Raw genomic sequence first — 23,356 nt, 5'->3', positions numbered from 1 at the left:
AAAATAGTTTCAATCTGTGAAGCTCGTGGCTTGTCCATTGTTTGTTGCACAGAGAGAATAAAGTGTTGCATCTGCAAAGGTTCACCTCAGTGCCGTTACAGACTGGTCTTCCCTGGTTGCCTGATCCTGCTGAGACCCCTGTCATCCATTCACTGATTGTTATAATACACTGCAAAATTCACCTGAGCTCTGTAGACTGCTCTTCCCTGGCTGTCTGACCCTGATCCAACAGCTGTCACCATCTGATCCTGCTAAGAGATGATGAGCATAGTGTTGTGTGCTGACTGTGCATCGTGCCTGTGAAGCCTATAGAGCTGTTTAAACCGTGTCAGTGTGAAAAGTAGGGAGTTAGCTAGGGAAACTGACAGATCAATGCTATACTGACTGTGATTGGTGCCAAAATTATATCTAACCTTAGCCAACTTTTGACTAGCTCCAATGGTACATTAACTGGCATAAACGAGCCAAGTTAATTTACTTCTGTTGACCAAACAAAGGCTACAAAACATTTCCATACACACAACAGCTGTTAGATACTGCTACCTGACAGATAGCTAGAGGCTAGAGCTGAACTGACTGTGGTACACTAGCTGGCTAGCTAGTTAATTATTTTCAAACAGAATTAGAGGGGATGAAACATTATCTAACATGTCAGTTGCACTACTAGCTCAGCACTGGGAATATTTTTTTCTTCTGTTGAGTCAAACAGCTGTTACCTGGCCAGCTATATCAGTCAAATAAAGAGAAGCCCGTTTCTGATGTGCTTGCTTTTGCAACTTAAAGAAAAAGCACAGTACATACAGACAACAGCTACCTCAGTTCACACTCTCTGTGGTGTCTGCACGGTCCTAAATCCAGCCGGCTGAAACCACTGAAACCACCTACCTGACCGCTCTGTGGCATCCGCATGGTCCTAAAGCACACCTATGCTGCTTTTTGTAACACAATGCAGTGATAAAACTGGGGAAGGGGGGGGGGGGGGTGGATCAATTTCAGAATGTGGGAGGGGTCATGCTCCCCCGTCCCCCGTCCCCAGTGAAAGTTGCACCCCTGCTCTTATCTGTCAACCTAATCTGCACTGTGATCAGATTTTCTGGTCCCTCCCTGTATGCAAATTATTTGGCAGAAGTAAGACAGTTATTGATGCCATTAGTCAATGGTGTTACCTGTCCATGATTTTACAGGGCGGAATAATTATGATTTAAATCCAGGTCTGTTTACAGAGACAATGGGTCCCTGACTACCTCCGGAGATGGTCAGGAAGATTGTGATCCAATCAGAACACAGTGTTTTAGTAATCTACACCTGTCTAAACATGTGGGCACAATCAGAAGGTGGACAAGATCAGAACACAGGACATATTTTAGCACCAGGTATAAACAAGACTTAAATGAGAAAGATTAAAACACTGATTGCGACCAAAGATTCACTTTGCACATAATGTTTGTAAGATGATGTGAAGTGCCTTCAGAAAGTATTCATACAACTTGACTTACTTCAAAAATCTATTTAACATTGACAATACCCCATATTAACAAAGTAAAAACATGTTTTAAGATTTCTTTTGCACATTTATTGAGAATGAAATACAGAAATATCTAATTTACGTAAGTATTCACACCTGAGTCAATACAGTGCCTTCGGAAAAGTTTTCAGACCCCTTGACATTTTCCACATTTTGTTACTTTACAGCCTCATTCTAAAATGGACTGAATAGTTTTCCCCCTCATCAACCTACACACAATACCACAAAATGATAAAGCAACATTTTTTTTAGCATTTACACATTTACACATAAGTATTTAGACCCTTTACTCAGTACTTTGTTGAATCACCTTTAACAGTGATTATAGCCTCAAGTCTTCTTGGGTATGACGCTACAAGCTTGGCACACCTGTATTTGGGGTGTTTCTCCCATTCTCCGCAGATTCTCTCATGCTCTGTAAGGTTGGATGGGGAGCGTCGCTGCACAGCTATCTTCAGGTCTCTCCAGAGATGTTCAATTTAGGTTCAGGTCCGGGCTCTGGCTGGGCCGCTCAAGGACATTCAGAGACATGTCCCGAAGTCACTCCTGCGTTGTCTTGGCTGGGCCAGAGCTCAGCTGAGTTATGAAGGATGCCTGTGTCTTTGTAGTGACTGGGTGTATTGATACACCATCCAAAGTGTAATCAATAACTTCACCATGCTCAAAGGGATATTCAGTGTCTGCTTCTTCTTATTTTTTATCCATCTACCAATTGGTGGCCTTCTTTGCGAGGCATTGAAAAACCTCCCCGGTCTTTGTGGTTGAATCTGCGTTTGAAATTCACTGCTTAACTGTGGGACCGTACAGATTATTGTTTGTGTAGGGTACAGAGATGAGGTAGTTATTCAAAACTCTAGTCCATGCAACTTATTGTGTGACTTGTTAAGCACACTTTTACTCCTGAAGGCTTGTCATAACAAAGGTGTTGGATACTTATTGACGCCAGACATTTCAGGTTTTCATTTCTAATTCATAAAATAAATAATCTAAAAACATAATTCCACTTATGGGGAATTGTGTGAAAGCCAGTGACACAATTTAATCCATTTTAAAATCAGGCTGTAATACAACAAAATGTGGAAAAAGTCAAGGGATGCGATACTTTCTGAAAGCACTGTATGTGATGTCAGATTTCACCAGTCAGTCGGGCCTGGACAAGGGTCATCTCTCCATAAAATATTCCACCTCCAGCCTCTATACTGCTGTCTACCCTGTCTGTTCATACCTATTTTATCATGCTATCCTCAAATATGTATCTTTATGTTAAATGTGCACTGGTGTATTGTTTGTTACATTTTATTTGTTGGCTTTAATTGGTATTTTATTACCATGACTTGTAAAATCATCATATTTTTAAAATATTTTCTACACAATTCATCGTTGTTATGAATGCAACTGCCAAAAAACGTTCCTGTAAGAAAAGACACCGTAAGATCTACACTATTTAAATACTGGTTGAAATATGATATTCATCTATAAGGTCATAACAAGTCCAACATATATCACCTCGAGGTGAATATGGCGGCTTGATAGAAAGGTCAGAATGTCTCGCTCAGGGAAGAAATATGATATTTACTTCTTTAAAAAAAAAATCTGCAACCATAATTTCATTCATACATAAAAAGTCATAGCACCTGTATTTGTAGATGTTCCTCCCCCATTAGATGTCAACCCAAATAGTGATTGTTGTTAGGGGCATTTGATTCAGAAAGAGTAGGAGCTGAAGTTCTTTGTGTTTACTGATGACCTCTAGTGGTGTGTTTAGGTAAGGCTTTATTTACAGCTTGCAGGATAATTCATTATTATGACTTGCCAAAAGACATTATAGAGTCTCATACATGCTTATGACCAACATTTTTGGTTAACAAATAGTCAAATCACCAGGAATTTAGCAACGACAACAAAAATTGATCGTGCCTCAATGTAATAAAAACGGTCAATTCGCAGTGTACAAAAAAACGTTTTTTTTTTTTTTAAATGGATGTGTGTATATCACCCCTCTATCCACAGAATGCATATACCTATCATCACAATAGTCGTTCCAATGCTCTGATAAAGCCTTTTATTTTGTTGTATGCAGATGAACAGGCACTACAGTTTGAAGACTACAGAACTATTATTCTCAACAGACAGACTTGTAGACCACAAGGGCTTTCCCACAACCACTGGTTCCCCTACATACTGTATGCAAGACAACGTCAAATAAAAGGTTAAAACATCTTTACATATTCACCATCCTGTCGCGGCTTCACGTGAATTTATGTGTGAACACCATGGTCACGATGTAAATGACTGTACTTTTACATAATCATATTCAAATTAGATGACATGTGTACAACAGTATTGTAAACAATCTCATTCTGATTTAGATACAATGCATTGTGTTTGCTGGGTACACGGACAATAGTGTACTATCTGCACTTTATTGGGGCGTTGAACTGGCTAAAGCAGTCTACAATAGTTTAAAAGAGCATGTGCACTAGTTGTGTCTTTTCATGGTGGTAATTTAACTGGGTCTTTCCAGATGCACTGAGCCAGTGTCTGTGTACACAGGCTCTCTTCTCTCTCTGTTAGTGTGTGTGTGTGTGTGTGTGTGTGTGTGTGTGTGTGTGTGTGTGTGTGTTGTGGGCATGGGTGGTGTGGCTCAGGTGAAGCATTTACTGATTTAGCTAGGCTTGGGTTTCATTTGGAGAGCTGATGGTTAAAATGTTTTATCCCACTATCGGAAGTGCAGTCCCAAAATGTCCCCCCCGTTAGCTATATCCCAGCTCTCCAAAATGAACTTCTAGCAGCAGAAAAGACAGTTTCCTCATCAATATTTTACACTTTCTGCCTTTCTTTACAGTGTACTTTGTACTGTAGCGTTCTCTCCCCATGTCATTGTCAATAAGAGTACATCCCTGGTGTTTAAAGGTTTAACACTGTTTCATATACACACACACATATATACACATACATATATATATATATATATATATATATATATATATATATATATATATGTGTGTGTATATATGAAACAGTGTTAACCCTGTATATATACATATATATACACACATACTGTATGTATATAATAACAGTCACACATTTTATAGGTATTATCTCCGCTGCAGATTCTCTTTGATTCACGAGTTCAGTAGACAAGGATTAAGGATTGTGTGCTGTATAGATTCACGTTATCCCCATTATTTGAATAAGTCTCAATTTTGCCAAGAGACACAAATCATTGGCATCAGTTTCTAAAATGATGTTAAGGATTAAGGATTCAACTGACAGGATAAAAACATAAACTAAAAAGAATGAATGATTTGGTCAACATGTACAGTAGGCTCACTTTCAGTAGTATTTAACAGCGTATTGTGATCTAGTAATGACCGTTAGATCAGGAAGAGCAAGGTGGAGAGAGACAGAGACTGAGCAGGGATACAGTTAAGGTGACTCCTTTTCATTCATAAAAAGATGCATGTGTTTTATATCTATGGATAGAATCTAGTATCTCGCATAGGGCAGTGGGACTTTCGTTAGTTTGCAACGATAAATGTGTCATCTATACAGTGAATTCCCAGGATTCTCTTATATTCCTAAATGTCTTTGTCTAACTTTAATTTGGTCGGGGACAGTTCATTTCTGATGACAAACCGTTTAACCCGTTAGTGGAGTTGGGTCAATGCTATCATTGCGCTGAACCCTTGTGGAGGCCCACATAGCCTGAGGAATGCACTACCTAAACCCAATACGTGCTAAAGAAAAAAAGGACAAAAGAAATCAAAACAATAAAGCATATTTTTCATATTTCTCAATGAACACAGCGTGCACTTTAAGACAAAAGAAAAACGATATAAAGTGATGAGTCCAGAAAGCAGTGGGGTCAGGAAATTACAAGCACATGATCAACATGGTATGATCGGATGTATTACAAGTACATTATCTCAATGCTGATTTAGGGAAAGAATATGTCCTATACCGGTGTTTCTTCAACCCTCGGTCCCTGGTCTGGCACCGGGCCCCTGAGACGTTACTGAGTGGTCCCTCATCTGTCTGACACCAACATCGTCTGATCTTGAGAGTAGCTTTTCAACTAAACAGTCATCCAAAGAGGAGAACCATAGCTTGCCAGTCTCTGGTACAACGAGGGTAGAGAAACACTGTTCGATGCCATTACACTGAACAAGGCTCAACAGCGTAGTACTGCTGTGCTCTGCTCTGCTCAACAGTGATTTGTCAGTGATCCTGCAGCTAAAGGTCATTAATGTCATACAGCAGCACATGCTGCTGCTGCTGCTGTTTCACAGGGGGACTTTTAGAACCTTACATGGAATGACAGACCCGTCAGCACATATTTACAATGCACCGTGCATAGCTCATTCTGGCTATGCAAGCACCATGGACTAAACCATGTCATATGTTATGAGGGAACGTACTTTCTGCCATGTGAATGTCATCATAACCACCGCACAACATTGGAATAGAACACAGCTACACAAAAATGCGGAATTATTTTCCTGCGCTTCTCGGTTGTGGTGTTTGTTGTTGGCACACGTATACTGACGTGGTTCGACCATGGTCCCAAGCTCAGTGTTGTGGTTGATATGTGTTGGTCGTGTTGGTACTGCCTTTGTCCGATGTGGGTCCTAGGGGAGTGTTTAAATAAAGACGGCTCAGTCTGTGTGTTGATTGCACAGGTAGAGAGGAGGGATGGGGAAGCATTGCTTTGAAGTCTCTGGTAATGTGCAGTATGATCGGATGGTTCAGTCTGGGTGACTAACCAATGGGGCAGTGTCCTCCACGTACACAAGCAGCTAGACGGGCTCCACGTAATTAGCAGGATACAAGCCCAGCTGGCCACTGTCCAACCGGCCTTTACACCAACCCTGCTCATCCTCGTCTTCTAGTTTAGTCAGCTCGTCTCCTGTGTACACAGGAAAGAGAGCGAGAGAGAAGGAGGGAGAGAGAGGAAGGTAAGGTAGAAAGAGACATCATATTGACATACTGTACGATTTTGGATTTTATATTAGATTGAGTTATCAACAAACATTAATTCAATTACAATTCTATTTGAAATCAACCAAACCTTGAAACTCTGTTGTTGATTTTTGGTTGAAATCTGGGTTAAATCTGAGATGTGTGTGTTGACTTTTTGCAAACTGTACCTCAAACTGGTGCCAGTTCATATGCATGCCAGGGCCGTGGGTGTTGCTATTGTTTGTTTTCTTTTTGGGATGAAAAATGTAATGAGACAAAGAATAACTTCCTTTTTATCTCTGGAAACCTCGTATCCTACTGTTTGGTTTATATCATATATAAAATAAATAACAAAACAAATATATTTAAAATGTTCAGGGCACAATTTAGTGTATTTCTTAACAGCATCCAATCAACAGGCTCTCTTTCTAAAATGTTCAGTTCTTAGTAGTAGTAGTAACTTTACTGTCCCAAATGGAAAATTGATTTGTGGCATTACATTTGAAAAAGGTAGACATGGCAACATGACAAAAAAACACAGAATTACAACCAAACAACCTAATAGAGTTGTTAGTTCTCGTTGGGATTCTCACCTGCTTTAAAGGTGAGTTCGTCCTGTTCCTGCCCGTCATAGTCATACAGCGCCCTCACCCGCACACCCTTCGCTGACTCCTCCTCAAAGGGGTTGGCCCCACCCCCATTGGTGTCTGAGCCGGAGTTTGGCGCGGCCTGCTCATCGTCTGACCACTCTGCCGACTGGTCCTGGGAGGAGTAGGCCTGGTTCTTATCAGAGCTGCTCACACTGTGGATGAGGAGATGTTTCAACATCATGGACCATCATCATCAGTTGCAGAACAGTTGACCACAAGTTTCCACACAAGTTTCCTCCAGTAACTAGGACCACTATCCATCATCATGGTCATCATGTGACCAGCACAGAGGAGAAAGGGCTGTTGCTACGTTCCAGTCGAACCAAGGTGAGTGAATTGGAGACACAAACTGGATGTTTCACTTCCATTGTCCTTTAAGAGCTGATCTCTCGTACATTCATGTTGACCCAGCATGAGAAAACAATGCAACAGAATGCACCCCCCACTTCACTGTTCTGCTATGATCATATTGACAAAGCAAAAACAACTGGGGTGACATTATCTTCTGGCCACTAAACAGCCCTTGTGGGAGATATTACCAAACTCAACTGTGACATGTCACATAGAGTTAATGATACTCTAGCTTGCGATGACATTGTGTGATTTGCAATTTATGAACCGTTGACTTTACATCCACATGAATCATTGTTGCTATCGCAAGGACATCCGATAAGACAAGACAAGATACATTTTATAGCCCCCATCCAATACGTGGGAAGATGGTCTTGAGCAAACAACAGATATAACATCTCATACACAGAGTTCATACTTTGCCTATTGCACAATTCCCTATTGCACCTATGGGCCATTCTGGCTCGGACAAAGCTTGCTTGTCCAAGACTTACTGTACTTGCTTACTATTGCAAAAATGCCAATTACATCACTGACATACTGCACAATGTAAAAAGAGATGTTTTGAGATCAATTCTGCTGTTAGTATCATTAAAAAAATAAAAATGGTCTCTGTGATGACACTCAGAGTTATTCTACACGTTAGGGAAGCATATCTGTTCTTCTACAGAAGGCAACCGTAGTGGTGGAGGTGTCTGTGAGACCTACCTGCCCCTGTCTCCAGCCGGTGCAGGCACATAGTCCGGGGCCGCTGTCACGTTGGTCAGCATGATACCGTCTGTCCCTTTCTTTGACTTCTCTCGCTTGCTGATCATGTGAGTGATCTCAGGGTTGTACTCCTGGAAGGAAGGACGGAAGAAAGGAAGGACGGACAGACGGAGGGAAGACAGGGAGCAAGCCATAGTTACCAGTCGAAGCCTGGTTGTTCCTGTTCAGTCAATGGGGGAAGTGAATTCAAATGAATTCATACCATGAGTTAAAAGTGATCAATGAAACATGTATTGTGAGGCTAACTGGGAAGCGGTGGTTGTGTACCTCAAACTGGGGCCAGTTCATATGCATGCCAGGGCCGTGGTTGTTGCTGAACCATTTCAGGTCCTCCTGTGCGCTGGCAGAGGTGATGGTGTGCTCCAGGTCCCTGTACACTGTGGCATAGCTGAAGACAGAGATAGAGATAGACAGCAGTTACACCTCTGTTCTGACACATTCATCAAGACTCAGTGTACCATTATGGTGGTGCCCAGGTGGTGGGCCAAGGTATGTGTGTGTGTGCGTGCACATGTGTGAGTATGGCCCTACCTTTGGTTCTCGGTGAGGTTGAGGTGTCGTTTGATGTCCAACAGCACCTCCCTGAGGAACCGCAGTCTCTTCTCCTCAAACTGCTGACACATGTCAAACACTGTCTCCATGTTCTCCATGTACTGGGGCGTACAGTTCCTCAGCTCATCCAGAGTCTTCTCATACTTCTCCTTAGCCTGCATGGGGAAGATCACACAGTATGTTAATAACTTGGCTGTACAGTTCAGAGCTGAGGGGTCGTTGACCCCTACACAGTGAGCTTAATATTTGTTGTATTTTAATGTGTCAGGGACTTTTCATACGGGGTATTTTACTGTCAATATTCTACACATTCTACAGTGACTTTCCTTTTTCTATTTAGTTAGATCGTTCTAGCCTCTGCATAGCAAGGTCTTTAGAGGCTTGGGGTTACTGAGAAGTGGCGGTGATTGATGTTGACCAAGGTTGAATAATAATAATTAGGGGTCCTCTCAGTAGTTCTAAAACAGTGTTATTGAACATATGTCATGGCTCGAGTGGGTCAAGGGGCAGCAAGGCCGTGAAATCATCCCAGTGGCCTCAGCAGAGTAAAGTCCACTATACTAGTAAATAGGTCCTTTCTGGGCTGTAGTTCTTTAACTGGTCAAGAAATACTCCTGGAACTAGTAATGGCAATGAGATGAGAGGCCTCACTAACATTGACTGTACTTTTGTTTATCCCATGTGTAGCTCTGTGTTGTTGTTGTTGTTTGTCGCGCTGCTTTGCTTTATCTTGGCCAGGTCGCAGTTGTAAGTGAGAACTTGTTCTCAACTAGCCTACCTGGTTAAATACAGGTGAAATAAAAAAAATTACATGTATAAAAAGAAGGAGGAGGAAGAGGAGGATTGAGCAATGGAAGGTGGCAACTGCAGGATTAAGCTTTGCAGTGTGTGACCCAGATTAGTCTTCAAATAGCTGGAGTTGATTTGATTCACTCTCTCCTCTCCACTCGCCTTGATTGCAGCTCTCAGTGTGAATACTGATTAGCAGAAAGGACTCTTCACTGTGATGATAGCTGATGTGTGGTAATCAGTGTTCCGGCACAAAATGGCTGTTGTGTCTCAGCCAGGTGGGTGCTACTGCTATGCCTTGGTGGATGTAAGCTCTTACGCCCTGATCTGGGCAGTAGGGGTCTGGGTAGCTCACCTTCTGAGAATCCTGCTTGCACCTGTCCACCTTGTCCAGGAGCTTCTTTTGCTGGTCGGCCGCGACTGAGGCGTCTGCCTTGCTGTTGGCCTCTCTGATTGACGCCACCTTCTCCTCCTTACAAGCTAGGTGGTACGTCTTCTTGGCAGTCTCAAGCTGAGGAGAGAAGAAATGGTATATTTTAGAAGGACATGAACCCTTTGGGGACATCATTTCAATGCAAACGACTTCAAGGTTACAGCAGAGCATGGTGCATGTTCTGATCCGGACCTCAACGTCAATGACAGCTCAATTTGGGGAAAATGCTACATCATTCTAAGTGTAGTTCAGGTGGTTGCCCCTCACCTCCTTGAGCTTCTTGGCCCACGGTTTCTGGGCCTTCTTGAAGCCTTCCTCTGCCTCTTTGGTTTCCTTGAAACCTCCCATCATCTGTTTGTGGTAGGAGTCCTTCTGCCAGTTCTTCACCTTCTCAAAGTCATTGTTGACCAGGCTGTTCTTCACATCCTGGTGCAGCTCACTTACCTTCTCAGCCTCTGTCATCACTGCCACCCAGGCCCTCTCCACACTGCCATACTGGGGTCCTGAGGGAGAGGGAGAAGGGGAAGGTCCATTAGCAATTTTAGAAACAGAATACTCCAGTGTTACTTCATGACTAATAGCAGTTTTATTCCATGGCAAAACTGTCTAGAGAAAAGAAGATCCCGCACATTGCGTTTACGGTACTGACAAAACTAGAAAGAGTTTATTACAAATTCTAAAATGGGTGGTTCGAGCCTTGAATGCTGATTGGCTGATAGCCGGGGTACAGTATATCAGACCGTATACACCGTACACAACATGTATTTATTTTTACTGCTCTAATTAACGTTGGTAACCAGTTTATAATAGCAATTAGGCACCTCGGAGGTTTGTGACATACGTGCCTAAGAACAGCCCTTATCTTTGTTATATTGGCCATAAACCACACCCCCCTAGACTTTATTGCTTAAAAATAGCATGCACCCACTAAGCAGACTAATGCCGTCGTTGTTTCGATGTCTATTTTTGGTCCTGTCCCGACATGTTTTTTTGGTCTGTTCTTGGTGTGGTCCGGACCAGCCTTGATTTCTGAACCAATCATAGACATCTATGTTTGGTCCAGATTTGGTCTGGTCCGGAGTGGCCTTGATTACAACATCCACAGACATCCGGTCTGGCCTATATTTAGCCCAAACATAGACGTCTATGATTGGTTCAGCTTTGGTCGGTCCGGACCAAATCTGAACCAATCATAGAAATCCATGTTTCCCAAGTTTGGAAAGCAGAGTACAGCACACTACAGTACAGGAGAGGAGAGAGGAGTATGTGGCTGATAGTGTCATGTGACAGTGGGTGGTGTTGGTAAGTCAAAGTTTAATTCATGGAATATGGGTGTGGTATATTGTATATCTTAAATGTATGCCTACATTCAGATATGGATCCCTCTTTTCAATATTAATCACCCTTCCATTTTTTGACCAGTTATCTGGGGAAAGGGATGTTGTTTCGATTTGCCAATTCGTAGGCAAGTTCTCTGCATTTGAAGCTAATAAGCCCATGAAAACTGGTCTGCGAAGTTCTTGATATGTTTAGCAAGCTCAGACTCCATTTCATCAGCTAAGACCTCGTGTGCTCCTCTGCTACACAAAAAAATGGGTTCCAAAACGGTACTCCGGCAGTTACCGGTCAAGACCCCTTGAGGTTCTTGAGAGAACAGCCAAGGAAGTGAGAGAAGGGAATAAGTCCATTGGAGCAGCAGCAAGGGATGAACAAATAGACTGAATGACACTGAAGAGGCACATTGACAACAAGAAAAGAAAACAAACATGATCCTGTGAGAAAGAGAAGCTACAACAAGGTGCTACCTAGAACCTAAAACGGTTCTTTGGCTGTCCCCATAGGAGAACCTTTTGAATAACCCTTTTTGGTTCCACGTAGAACACTTTTGGATTCCATGTAGAGCCCTCTGTCTCTCACTTTCTTGGCTGCTCTCTCAAGAACCTCAAGTGGGGGGGGGGGGGCCAGACCTCTGCTTGTTTTACGTTTGTATGCATGGGACATGATGATGTCTGCTCTGGAACAGTACAAATACACTATCTTGAGTTCATATGCATGACACGTTGCAAAAACATTATGCATGTGAATAAAACTGACAAAATGCAATAATCATTTGTATGGGGTATGGTGGCTATTGGCTCAACTTACCCCAAGGTTAACATCTTCACTATATATTAGCCCACACATATACAAGGATGCACTTTCATTGTTGGCTCAAAACCTAGCACAAAACGATCTACTTTGGTTTAGATACAAGCATCAAATAACCTATAACACACTAAATGAATGAGACTTTGTGAAAATACTTTTTGTGGACCTAACTTGCAACTTGAAGTGATGACCTCTTCCTAAACATTTGGGCACATTATTCATTTTGTGTATGGTTTCCGAGAAACAAGGGGTGGCTCAATTAACCCCACTTTCCCCCTACAGTAAAGAAAAGTATATATTATATATTCAATACAGTACAGCGCAGCAGAGTACAGTAAATAAAGAAAAGTAAAGTTCAGTACAGCTCGGCACGGAAGAGCATGGCACAGTATAATGTACTGTATTGTACCGTACTTTGAAGTACTGTATTGTACTCAACTGTACACTACTGTACTCTACTCTACTGAATTATACTGTACCGTGCCGTACTGTACTCTATTTAATTAAACTCTACTGTACCGTACCATACTCTACTGAATAAAATGTACCGTACCATGCTGTACTCTACTGTACTGAACTGTGCCATACTGTACTGTGCTGTTCAAACTTGTGAAACATAGCGTAGATGTCTGTGTTTCGTTTAGATTTGGTCTGGTCCGGGCTGAACAGATTTGTATTTGTTTTGGGGGCGGAGCTCATTAATGAATAACAATAGTTATTACTACAGTCAGTGCATTCAATTACAGAAGACGAACAACAACATAAACAGTCATAGCAAGACAAATATATGTCTGTAACCGCTACTGAGAATGTTATTGCAGTGGAAGTGGGCTGTTGGTTTATTCTGTAGGTTGGACTAGTAAAAGTCGATTTTAGCCTACTGTAGATGATTCGGGAAGGAGAGGGTAAAGAGGCGGTAGGACTGCTGACAGCAGGGTATGAAAAGTCACAATACAACGCCTCTAACACACATTCTCAGCAGCCTTCACTATCCCATACAGTTCGCCAAGAAAAAAAGACTAACAAATAACCTTTGGTAATTCACCTCTGAACTCGTTGGCCTATATCTTAGCCCTAACCTGGATAGAAGAGAATAGACCACCAAGCACACTCATCTGTACAGACTCTTCCTCAGGCCTACAAACACTGGACGAAGGTCACATTTGTCACGTGGAGAATACAACAGGTGTAGACTTTACCGTGAAATGCTTGATTACGTGCCTGTCCCAGTGAGTCAGTTATAACAAATAATAATACAAAGAAAAATAGTAACACAAGAGGAATAAAAGACACAATAATGGAGCTATATACAGGGATTATCAGTACCAGATCAATGTGCAGGGGAATGAGGTGTTTGAGGTAGATACTGTATGTACATGAGGGCAGGGTAAAGTGACTTGGCATCAGGATAGATATTAATAAGAGTAAAATAAAGAACAGAGTAGCAGCAGCATAATATGAGTGTAAAAGTGTATGCGTGTGTAGTTGTCTCTGTTTGTTTGTGTTGTGTCGGTGTCCGGGTTTGTGTTTGTGGTGTGTTGGTATGAGTGTTGGTGTTATGTGTGTGTGTGTGTGTGTGCATATGTAGTGTATATGAATGTGTGTGGGTTTTGTGTGAGAGTGTTTTATTAGTCGTATGTATGGGATACACATGGTACCAACGAAATGATTATTTACAGGTTACTTCTCGACAAAGCAACAACAATAAGAAATAATAAAAGATAAGAATACAAACATAAAGTAAATGTAAAATTCTCAATAGAATAATATATTCATGTTAACATAAGCATAATACAGGACGTCACAATTTATAGTCCGTTATTTACACATGTTTTGTGGAAGGGGGGGGATTATGGGAGGAGTCTGGTAGCAGAGGTTGTGATGTGTGTGTAGCATGAGTGTGTGTGTGTGTGTGTGTGTGTGTGTGTGTGTGTGTGTGTGTGTGTGTGTGTGTGTGTGTGTGTGTGTGTTTGTGAAGAATCAGAGCAGGTCAGTCCAGTTCAAGTGTTCAGCAGTCTCATGGCTTGTAGATAAAAACTGTCTCCGAGTCTGCCGGTATCATACCTTATGCTCCGATACAATTTCCCTGACGGTAAGTAATTGAACAGCTTGTGGCTGGGGTGTGTGGAATCCTTGATGATGCTGCGGGCCTTCCTCAGGCACCGTTTCGAGTAGATATCCTGGATGGGTGGGAACATGGTTCCAGTGACGTACTGGGCCATCTTCACCCGCCACTGGAGGGCATTGCAGTCGTACAGGAATTGCTCCGTCCACCAGGCCGTGAGGCAACCTACCAGGATGCTCTCGGTGGTGCAGCTGTAGTATTTGGAGGACCCGGGGTGGCATGGCCAATTTCTTCAACTGCCTTACGAGGTAGAGATGCTGTTGCACCCTCTTGACAAGAGTGGTGGGGCTGTTGGTCCTTGTCAAGTTCTCGGTCATGTGCTGACTCTCTCTACTGCAGTCCCATTTATGCGGAGGTGGGAATGTTCCATCCTCTGCTTCTTGAAGTCAACAATTAACACCTTTGCTTAAGGAGGGAAAAGTTGTTGTCCTAGCCCCACATTGCCAGTTCACTTACTTCGTTCCTATTGGCTGACTCGTTGTTGTTGGTTATCTGGCCTACAACCGTGGTGTTGTCAGCAAACTTGATGACGGAGTTGGTGTCGTGCAAAGCCACGCAGTCGTGGGTGAACAGAGAGTACAGTAGACGGCTGAGGACACCACTGGGGGTCCATGTGTTAAGAGTCAGTGTGGAGGAGGTGCTGTTGCCAATCCTCACAGCCTGTGGTCTGCCGTTCAGGAAGTCGGTTTGGTGAGTATTCACTCTTTTGAGAGTTTTCCTCATATCAGCCTCAGAGAGCGAAAGCACTTGATAGTTCGGAGAAGAGACAGTCTTCCAAGATGGCTTGGTATTGTCTGCCTCAAAACGAGCATAGAATGTGTTAAGCTCGTTTTGGGAGGGAGGCTTTAGTGGGCACCACAACGCTGGATTTGCCTTTGTAGTCCGTGATAGTCTGTAGTCCTTGCCACATGCGTCACGAGTAGAGTCTGTATTGAGTCTATTGTCTTTTTGCATCCCTAATGGGTTTGCGGAGCTCGTACCTGCTTGCCTTGTACACATTGCGCACCACAGAGTTATCGAGGTTCATTCTGCCGACATTGAATGCTGCAGTACGGGCTCTCAGCATGGAACAGATATCACCTTTCATACAGGGTTTTTGGTTGGGGCATGTCTGGACTGTTATTGTGGGTACAACATCATCAACACATTTCCTAATGAAGCCTGTGACTGACAATGCATATTCCTGAATGTTGATGGATGAGTCCTGGGTGGAGGATTATTTGAACATATTTCATTCAGCATCAAAACAGTCCTGCAAGATTGAGTCTGCATCCTTTGTCCAGCGCCACACTATTCTCTGTGTCGGTGGCTCCCTCTTGAGAGGCTGCTTGTACCCAGGGAGTGGGGACAGAGAGCCGTGATCTGATTGGCCGAAGTGGGGGCAGGGGATGGCTTTGTACGTGTCACAGATGTTTGCATATACAGTACATGGTCCAGCACATTTTTTTTCTTGTGGGGCAGAATAAATGTTGTTGATATTTTGGCAAAAAAAATGAACGGTGCTCAGTTAAAGTTACCCACAACAAAAGAAAGACTGCTTCCAGGTTAGAGTATTCTTGCTGACGAATGATCTTGTACAATTCCTGAGTGCTGCGTTTGCTTGTGGCAGTATGTACAGTACACAGCTGTGATAATAGCACACGTTCATTCCTTTGGCATATGGTGGGGTCCTCAACTTCAGTACACCAGGAATTGTTGATGACAAAACATACTACTTTATTATAAATATATATATTTTTTGTAATTATTTGTATTTGTATTTATTTTTAACCTTTATTTAACTAGGCAAGTCAGTTAAGAACAAATTCTTATTTAAAATGATGGCAGACACCGGCCAAACCCGGACGACACTAGTCCAATTGTGCGCCGCTCTATGGGACTCCTAATCACGGCCGGTTGTGATACAGCCTGGATTTGAACCAGAGTGTCTGTAGTGACGCCTCTTGCACTAAGATGCAGTGCCTTAGGCCGCTGCGCCACTCGGGAGGCTTACCTGAAGTCACCATTTGATCCATACGGAAAATGGAAACGGCGTCTGGTTGATTAGCAGAGTCAAGTGTATCGTCTATCACCCATGCCTCTATAAAAAAAAACACAGCATTCCCTGATGTCCCTCTGCGATTGAAGCCTTGCTCTGAGTTCACAACTTTTATTTTCCAGCGATTGGACATAGGCCATCAGGATACTAGGAAGAGGAGACTCTTTTCTGCTGAGCTTTGAGATCCCCCTTTTCTTCCTCTTCTTCATCACCAGAGCTGCTTTCGGTCATCCTTGTCAGCAGCAACAAGTAACAAAGGAGTGAATGTATTATTCCAGACCAGGGAGGCTGAGAGATAAGTGTGTAGCTTTCGATTCATGATCCAGAAATGTTGTCGGTCGTAGGAAATTATTGAACCAATATCCTGAGAAAACAAAGTCAGAAATCCAAGCAAAATAGCCATATAAAAGCAAAGTCGGGCAGTAGTGTGTGAGTGAGTAGTGTTTACATACACTCAGTGACCAGGTTATTAGGTATACCCATTTAGTACTGGGTCGGACACCCTTTGCCTGCAGAGCAGCCTGAATTCTTCGCGGAATGGATTGTACAAGGTGTACGATTCTTTCCATTCTTCTTTCATCAACGAGCTGTTTTCAACCACGGGACTGCCGCTGACTGGTTATTTTTTGTTTGTCTCACCATTCTATGTGAACCCTAGAGACTGTCATGCATGAAAATCCCAGGAGGCCGGCCGTTTCGTGCGCGCCTGGCACTGACGATGATACCTCACTTAAAGTCGCTTAGGTAACTAGTTTTGCCCATTCTAAGGTTGAATTAAACCATAACTAAATGCCTCGATGCCTGTCTACATGCTTTATATTGCAAGCCACGGCCCCTTGACTCACTGTGAACGTGGTGGTATACCTACTAAACTGGCCCCTGAGTGTAATGCCTTGTTAATGTGCAAATAGTCACTGCAGATAGTCCGGGTAACCATTTAATTAATAATTTTGTCTTATGGCTTGGGGGTAGAAGCTGTCTCTCAGCATGTTGATCCGAGAGCCGATGCTCTGCTACTGTTTTCCAGACAGGAGCAGAGTGAACAGTCTATTGCTTGGGTGGCTGGAGTTGGGCCTTCCTCTGACACCGCCTGACATAGAGGTCCTGGATGGCAGGGAGCTCGGCCCCAGTGATGTACTGGGCTCTCTGCACCCCCCTCTGTAGCGTTTTGCAGTCAACTGAGGTAGATTTGCCATACCAAGTGGTGATGCAACCACTCAAGATGCTCTCGATGGTGCAGCTGTAGACATTTTTGAGGATCTGAGGGCCAAAAATGTTCAGCCTCCTGAGGGGGAAGAGCCGCTGCCGTGCCCTCTTCGGGACTATGTGGACCATGTTCATTTAAGTCCTTAGTGATGTGGACGTCAAGGAACATGTAGCTTTCTATCCACTCCACTACAGGCCCATCGATGTGGACGGGGGCATGCTCTTGCACACCCGTAGCAGGCCACCCGCAGTAGGCCACCTGCAGTAGGCCAGACCTATTGTTCGACTAACGGCAAAAGGAATGGACAGCAGGGGAAAAGGAAGACATTTACACTCCATTCACCCGCTGGTTTCAATAAGCAATAACCACAAATTAATTTCAAGATGATCAGAAACCATCATCAACCATTGTGAATAGTTCACAACGGCCTCAACCACCGTCTCCATAAGATAGGAAAAAACAAGACAGGTTCATGTCTCAACTGTCCTGCAGCAGAAACGACAGACCACGTCCTCTTTCGCTGTCAAACCTAACGACATCAAAGGCAAACGATCAGAAGAACGATCACATCCCTGGGAATAAGTTTCACCCTCTCCAACTTACTAAAAACCTGTCCAGAATAGGGCTGTTACGGTGACCGTATTACCGCCAAACTGGCGGTCACAAGTCACGAAGGCAGTCAAATTACATGTAACCGTATAGTCATGCTAATTAGGCTTCTTCAAGCTATGATGCTGCTGATGGTTAGTAGCCTACCAAACTTGCTAACTGCCTGGTACTCAGCACTCTATTGTCCCTATAATCACCCTGACATCAATGCAAATGTAATCGAAAATATAATCAAACAGCTCATTTTGTGCAGCATTTCTATAGGCTATGCAAGAAAACAGTGATGGCCTCTATTAAAAAGAAGAGAATCCCCGGAGCTTCCTACAGGCTAGGCCTACTATGTTTATTTCTCAACTTTTCTAATATTAAGTACATTGCTTATATTTACAACAGGAATATAGCCTACCTGGCAGTCATGAAAATGAACCACGGGAAAAGTGTCCTCCTTTTGCTATTTAAGTGCATAGATGACATGTATTTTTTTCCGCTGCCCCTGTTTCGAGACAGGTGCATGATAATGGTGCATTCTAAATCAAAACAAATTTCACACATATAATAAATAATATATGTAAAGACAAGATTAAATCAAGAATAATCTGATGGGCAACAATATTAGATTGTGATTTAATGTATCACTTGTGAATTATGCCCAGCATAAGGCAAGAAACAATGCCTTTCTTTGTTGACTTTTTCTAGTCATAATCGCACACCTCAAGTAGTCTAGCCCATAGGCCTATATGTTTTGATAAGGTTTGTATCATAACTAAAGTGGCCAAATAACTTCTTAAAATTAAGCACATTAATCTGCTTTACAAGGTTTGTAAGAGCCTAACTGACATATGTAAGCAGTGCATGAGTTTCAAGATTGGGCAAGATCTTTTTCACATAAATGCACCTTTATAATAAAAGCATAATCGCATTTAGTAACTTTAGTAACTTTTGATAATGGTGTTTTCCCGCTAACGGAAAATTAATATAGCATACTGCCTTGTGTGCATTGCAGCGCTTATAATGTGAAGAAATAGCCTAATAGTTTATCAACATTTTAAGCTAAATGTTCATCTGTTGTGTCAGCCTCATTGCGTAAAAATATATATTTTTTTATGCTAGTGGTTGTATTAATTTGGAATCTATAATATCCCACAACTGCCCCAGACTATGTTTGGAATATTTATTTCTCGCACAGAATAGAGTATGTCAACTTTTGTGGGGGATAGTAGATTGACATAGGCTAGTGCTTTTGCTGTTCATTAGGTCTACTCATCTTGTTGGCTGACAAAAAGTAAATGTGGACAGTTGTTCCAATATCTTCAATATGCACCTTGGAATTGGATAAGTACTCGCGCAGTTGCGTCCCCGATGTTGTAGCCTGTGAGAAATTCCCGATCATATGATGGAGAGCCATGTGAGAGAGAGGTGCTTCAGAGCACGCAACACTCAGAGAGAAGGGCACAGCGACTACTGGACGCAAAAGGCATGGATTCTTTTAGAGGGGGGTTATGGCCACATAAAGGGGATGCTGCCGGGAAATGCAAGGCCTTATCAAGTGCTTGTCAAATTGTAAATGAGAGACTGATGAAGTGTGTACAGCCTGCGCAAAAAAGCTGAGCTCATGCCTTTCATGCAACTTTTTTCAAATCATCATTAGTGTCGCATCATGCAGCCTTACAATGTATTAAAAATCTAAACATATAAGCCCAACGTTTGTAGAACAACTGAAGTGACATGAATAACTTAATTAAGAATATAGGAGTACCTGTTTTTTTGTTAACCGCTCAACACAGAATAGTGGCATGGGAACACTCCCTTAAATTGTTTGGAGAAAATATATTTTGTATTTTGTTCATCTTGGTTTAATTGTATTCTTCATACCATAAAAGAATATAAAATAATGCCATGGAATTCTAAGCAAATCTTGTCTGCTAAATGAACTAGTGTAGCCCATAGCCATATGGCATAGCCAGAAAAGGAACAAACAGCAGGACAACAGCAGTATGCTGTCCTTCTGAAATAGACTACATTTTCCTCATATCATGCTTTTTTAGACCTGTCTAAAATAAATAATGGATTTTTTGTGAAGGTGTAGGCTATATTACATGGATTTACTATACTTTTTAAAATGTAGATGTTCCAAAGGTCTGCATCAGTGGCTTGTAGGCTCCGTGTGAAAGCCAGGAGATGCTAAGTGTATTTATGTTAATTAACGATCAATTACCATGAGACCAGTAGTTATTTGCTTGACAGTCACCAGCTGATGAAAACCCTAGTCCAACCCTAGTCCAGAACAAACTGTAATTCACTCAGCAATCATTTCCTTCCTCCATTCCCATAGGGTGGTGCACAATTGGCCCAGCGTCATCCGGGTTAGGTGAGGGTTTGGCCGGGGTAGGCCATCATTGTAAAATAAGAATTTATTCTTAAATAAAGGTTAAATAAATCATTTTTAGATTACAGTGCAAAGTGTAGAATACCTCCATAGTCTCCAACATACTCCAGCCCAGTAGGTGGCGGTACTGTACCTAATATTGGTATGCACCACCATAAAACCCCAACGAAGAAGCAAAGTAGGTTGGACTACATCATTGCTGCCAGTTTGAACGCTTTTGAAAAAGCTAACATAAGTGCATGTGACAGAAGGGAGCAATAATAAATATTATATGTTGCAATCTTTGGTTGGCTCCTCTTTCCGAGATTAAATGGATTAGAAAATTATTATTGTGATATAATGCTTACTTCATTGAGCATGTACAATATGTGCAGTTGAAATTTGATATAGAACCGATGACCAAAAATATGTATTTTCAATGTTTGTAAATTATGTTTTTTCAACTTTCATTCAGGACCGAAAATTTCAACGTCCGGAAAATAATTCCCTTTCAACATCCAGAAAATGTGTATATTTTGACCTTTTATTCTGAACCTAAAAATAACAAACTTCAACGTCTGGAAAATACGTCTTTTAGATATCTTTTTTGTTGTTGCTAACTGGGCACCAACAGGTGACAGTAACTCTCCAAAGCATTGTGAGCTGCTGGGTTTGTGTCTCCCCTCCTCCCCTCGTACCTTTATCCACCAGCTGTCTCCATCTCTTGGACCAGTCGGTCAGCTGCTGGCTGTAGGCCTTCTCAATTTTGGCACGCTCTTGTATACAGTTCATCAGGTCATTGCAGAGCCTGTGGCCGTCATCAATCCGCTTCACAGCACGCTTGTAGTTCCCCACCTTTCATAGGCACCAGAATGAGAGGCATTTCAATTACATTCAACACATTCCACCTTAAAAGCCAATTTATGGTAATTCCGGTATCTACATTGGCTGTACATTATTTGGCATGGACTCGGACGGCTTCATGCGGGCAGAGCTCTTCCCGAGTCCGGCAGAATCATATTAGTATATCCAGTATATTCAGCTCATTCAGCCCGATTCACTTTTTCAGGAGTAGGGCCATTTGAGTTTTTTATTCAGCAGGGGATGAAATACAAAAAAAAAAAAAAAGTGATATATTTAACCTCTATCAAATTTGCTAGCTCATTAAAAGCTAAACTGTGTGACAGTCTCTGTGGTCCTAAAGCTGTCAGAGATGGTCCCTAATTTAGAGAATCTCTGATGGTATGAATGCTTTTGCTTTTACTACAGGCCATTGTTGGGTTTTTTGTAGTTGCTGTCCACCTAATTGAAAAGTGCACATTCACTTCCATAACGTTTGTTCTAGGCAACCAGCATGTAAGATAAAAGTGCACAGTAATACAGGATACCATTACAACAATGCACTGCCGTTAAAATGCAGTAAAACTGTGGTACAATGAAATAATGGTTGTTTTATTAATGGCATCTGGTTGCTTACTGTGTGTGTTGGCTTCTAATGATAATATTTTGTCTGTGTTAGCCAATTACACGGTTTATTGTACTGCACATTTTCTTCTGTTCAACTGAATGCAATTTTGATGTTCAATTATGACTAACTACATTTCTTTTCAGGGTTGAACAAATAACACATAGGCCTATGCATTTTATTTCAATATCCTATTACAATTTACCATGGTTTACAAACCCCCCTTTTTTAAATCAATAATTAGTCATATTATTGCACCTGAATTTGACCTTGAAAATATGACTATTATATTTTCCCTTAAAGCTTTTAAGCAATTAACATAATGTGTGCAGTAGTTGTATTTTCATTTTAGTAGCTAAATAAGGAGGTAGGCATATTTCAGTAGCTAAATAAGGAGGTAGGCATATTTCAGTAGCTAAATAAGGAGGTAGGCATATTTCAGTAGTTCAATAAGGAGGTAGGCATATTTCAGTAGCTCAATAAGGAGGTAGGCATATTTCAGTAGCTAAATAAGGAGGTAGGCATATTTCAGTAGTTCAATAAGGAGGTAGGCATATTTCAGTAGCTAAATAAGGAGGTAGGCATATTTCAGTAGCTAAATAAGGAGGTAGGCATATTTCAGTAGCTAAATAAGGAGGTAGGCATATTTCAGTAGCTAAATAAGGAGGTAGGCATATTTCAGTAGCTAAATAAGGAGGTAGGCATATTTCAGTAGCTAAATAAGGAGGTAGGCATATTTCAGTAGCTAAATAAGGAGGTAGGCATATTTCAGTAGCTAAATAAGGAGGTAGGCATAAAACTTGGATTGGAATATGTGCCTTGCGTGCAGCAATAGATCTCTAATCTGCTAAATGGTAGTCCCTGTTCTCCTGCATTCTTGTTTTACTTTTGTAAGTAAAGCAGTGGTTTGTTGGGGAGAAGAACATCAAGGAAACCGCTGACAGATTTTATAGCTAGCTAACGTTAGCTCTCTGGCTAATCGTCCATGTACATTTACATTTGTTGTAGGCATTGGTTGTACCTAGCTAGCTTTTTGAAATCTGTTTAGTTAGTGACAGTAATTGCGTGTATGTGTGTGTGTGAATATTGTCATGTCAACATTTTGTCATGCTGTGTGTGTGTGTGGGAGAGAGATGGTTAATGAATACACATATAGGAAACATTGATTGTGTGTGAGACATAAGCTAAACTAATTATTGAAATGTGTACCCCCAATGTGGATGTGAAGTTTTTCTTCATTCATCAGGTATTTTTGTGAATTTTGTATTTGTATTTGACAATACAAATACATTTTGCCTATCCCTGCTCCCCTTCAACACTAATTCTAACAATACACCTGTCAACTGCCTATTTCATTTCCTGATTATTT

The 23,356-nt window shown here is 41.8% G+C and overlaps 1 protein-coding gene across 4 annotated transcripts in view; it reads right to left on the bottom strand.

The window, feature by feature from the left end:
• Positions 1–3,572: 3,572 nt before the first annotated feature.
• Positions 3,573–23,356, bottom strand: part of LOC135542294 (protein kinase C and casein kinase substrate in neurons protein 1-like) — a 64,575-nt gene continuing 44,791 nt past the window's right edge. For 3 of the 4 annotated variants that reach the window (XM_064969160.1, XM_064969158.1, XM_064969159.1), the window contains exons 3-10: positions 21,221–21,377; positions 10,298–10,533; positions 9,953–10,108; positions 8,788–8,963; positions 8,524–8,644; positions 8,197–8,327; positions 7,081–7,289; positions 3,573–6,434 (exon numbers count right to left, since the gene is read on the bottom strand). In XM_064969160.1, coding sequence (XP_064825232.1) covers positions 6,325–6,434; positions 7,081–7,289; positions 8,197–8,327; positions 8,524–8,644; positions 8,788–8,963; positions 9,953–10,108; positions 10,298–10,533; positions 21,221–21,377 — 1,296 coding nt within the window. In that variant the 3' untranslated portion in view covers positions 3,573–6,324. Of the gene's footprint in view, positions 6,435–6,675; positions 6,736–7,080; positions 7,290–8,196; positions 8,328–8,523; positions 8,645–8,787; positions 8,964–9,952; positions 10,109–10,297; positions 10,534–21,220; positions 21,378–23,356 lie in introns of all 4 variants that reach the window. The other variant, XM_064969161.1, reaches the window with a different exon arrangement.

This window comes from Oncorhynchus masou, chromosome 6 (genome assembly GCF_036934945.1).
Source record: "Oncorhynchus masou masou isolate Uvic2021 chromosome 6, UVic_Omas_1.1, whole genome shotgun sequence".
In the NCBI taxonomy this organism is placed as follows: domain Eukaryota; kingdom Metazoa; phylum Chordata; class Actinopteri; order Salmoniformes; family Salmonidae; genus Oncorhynchus; species Oncorhynchus masou.
The sequence above is the reverse complement of the archived record's forward strand: the minus strand, read 5'-3'. Positions and strand labels throughout refer to the sequence as shown.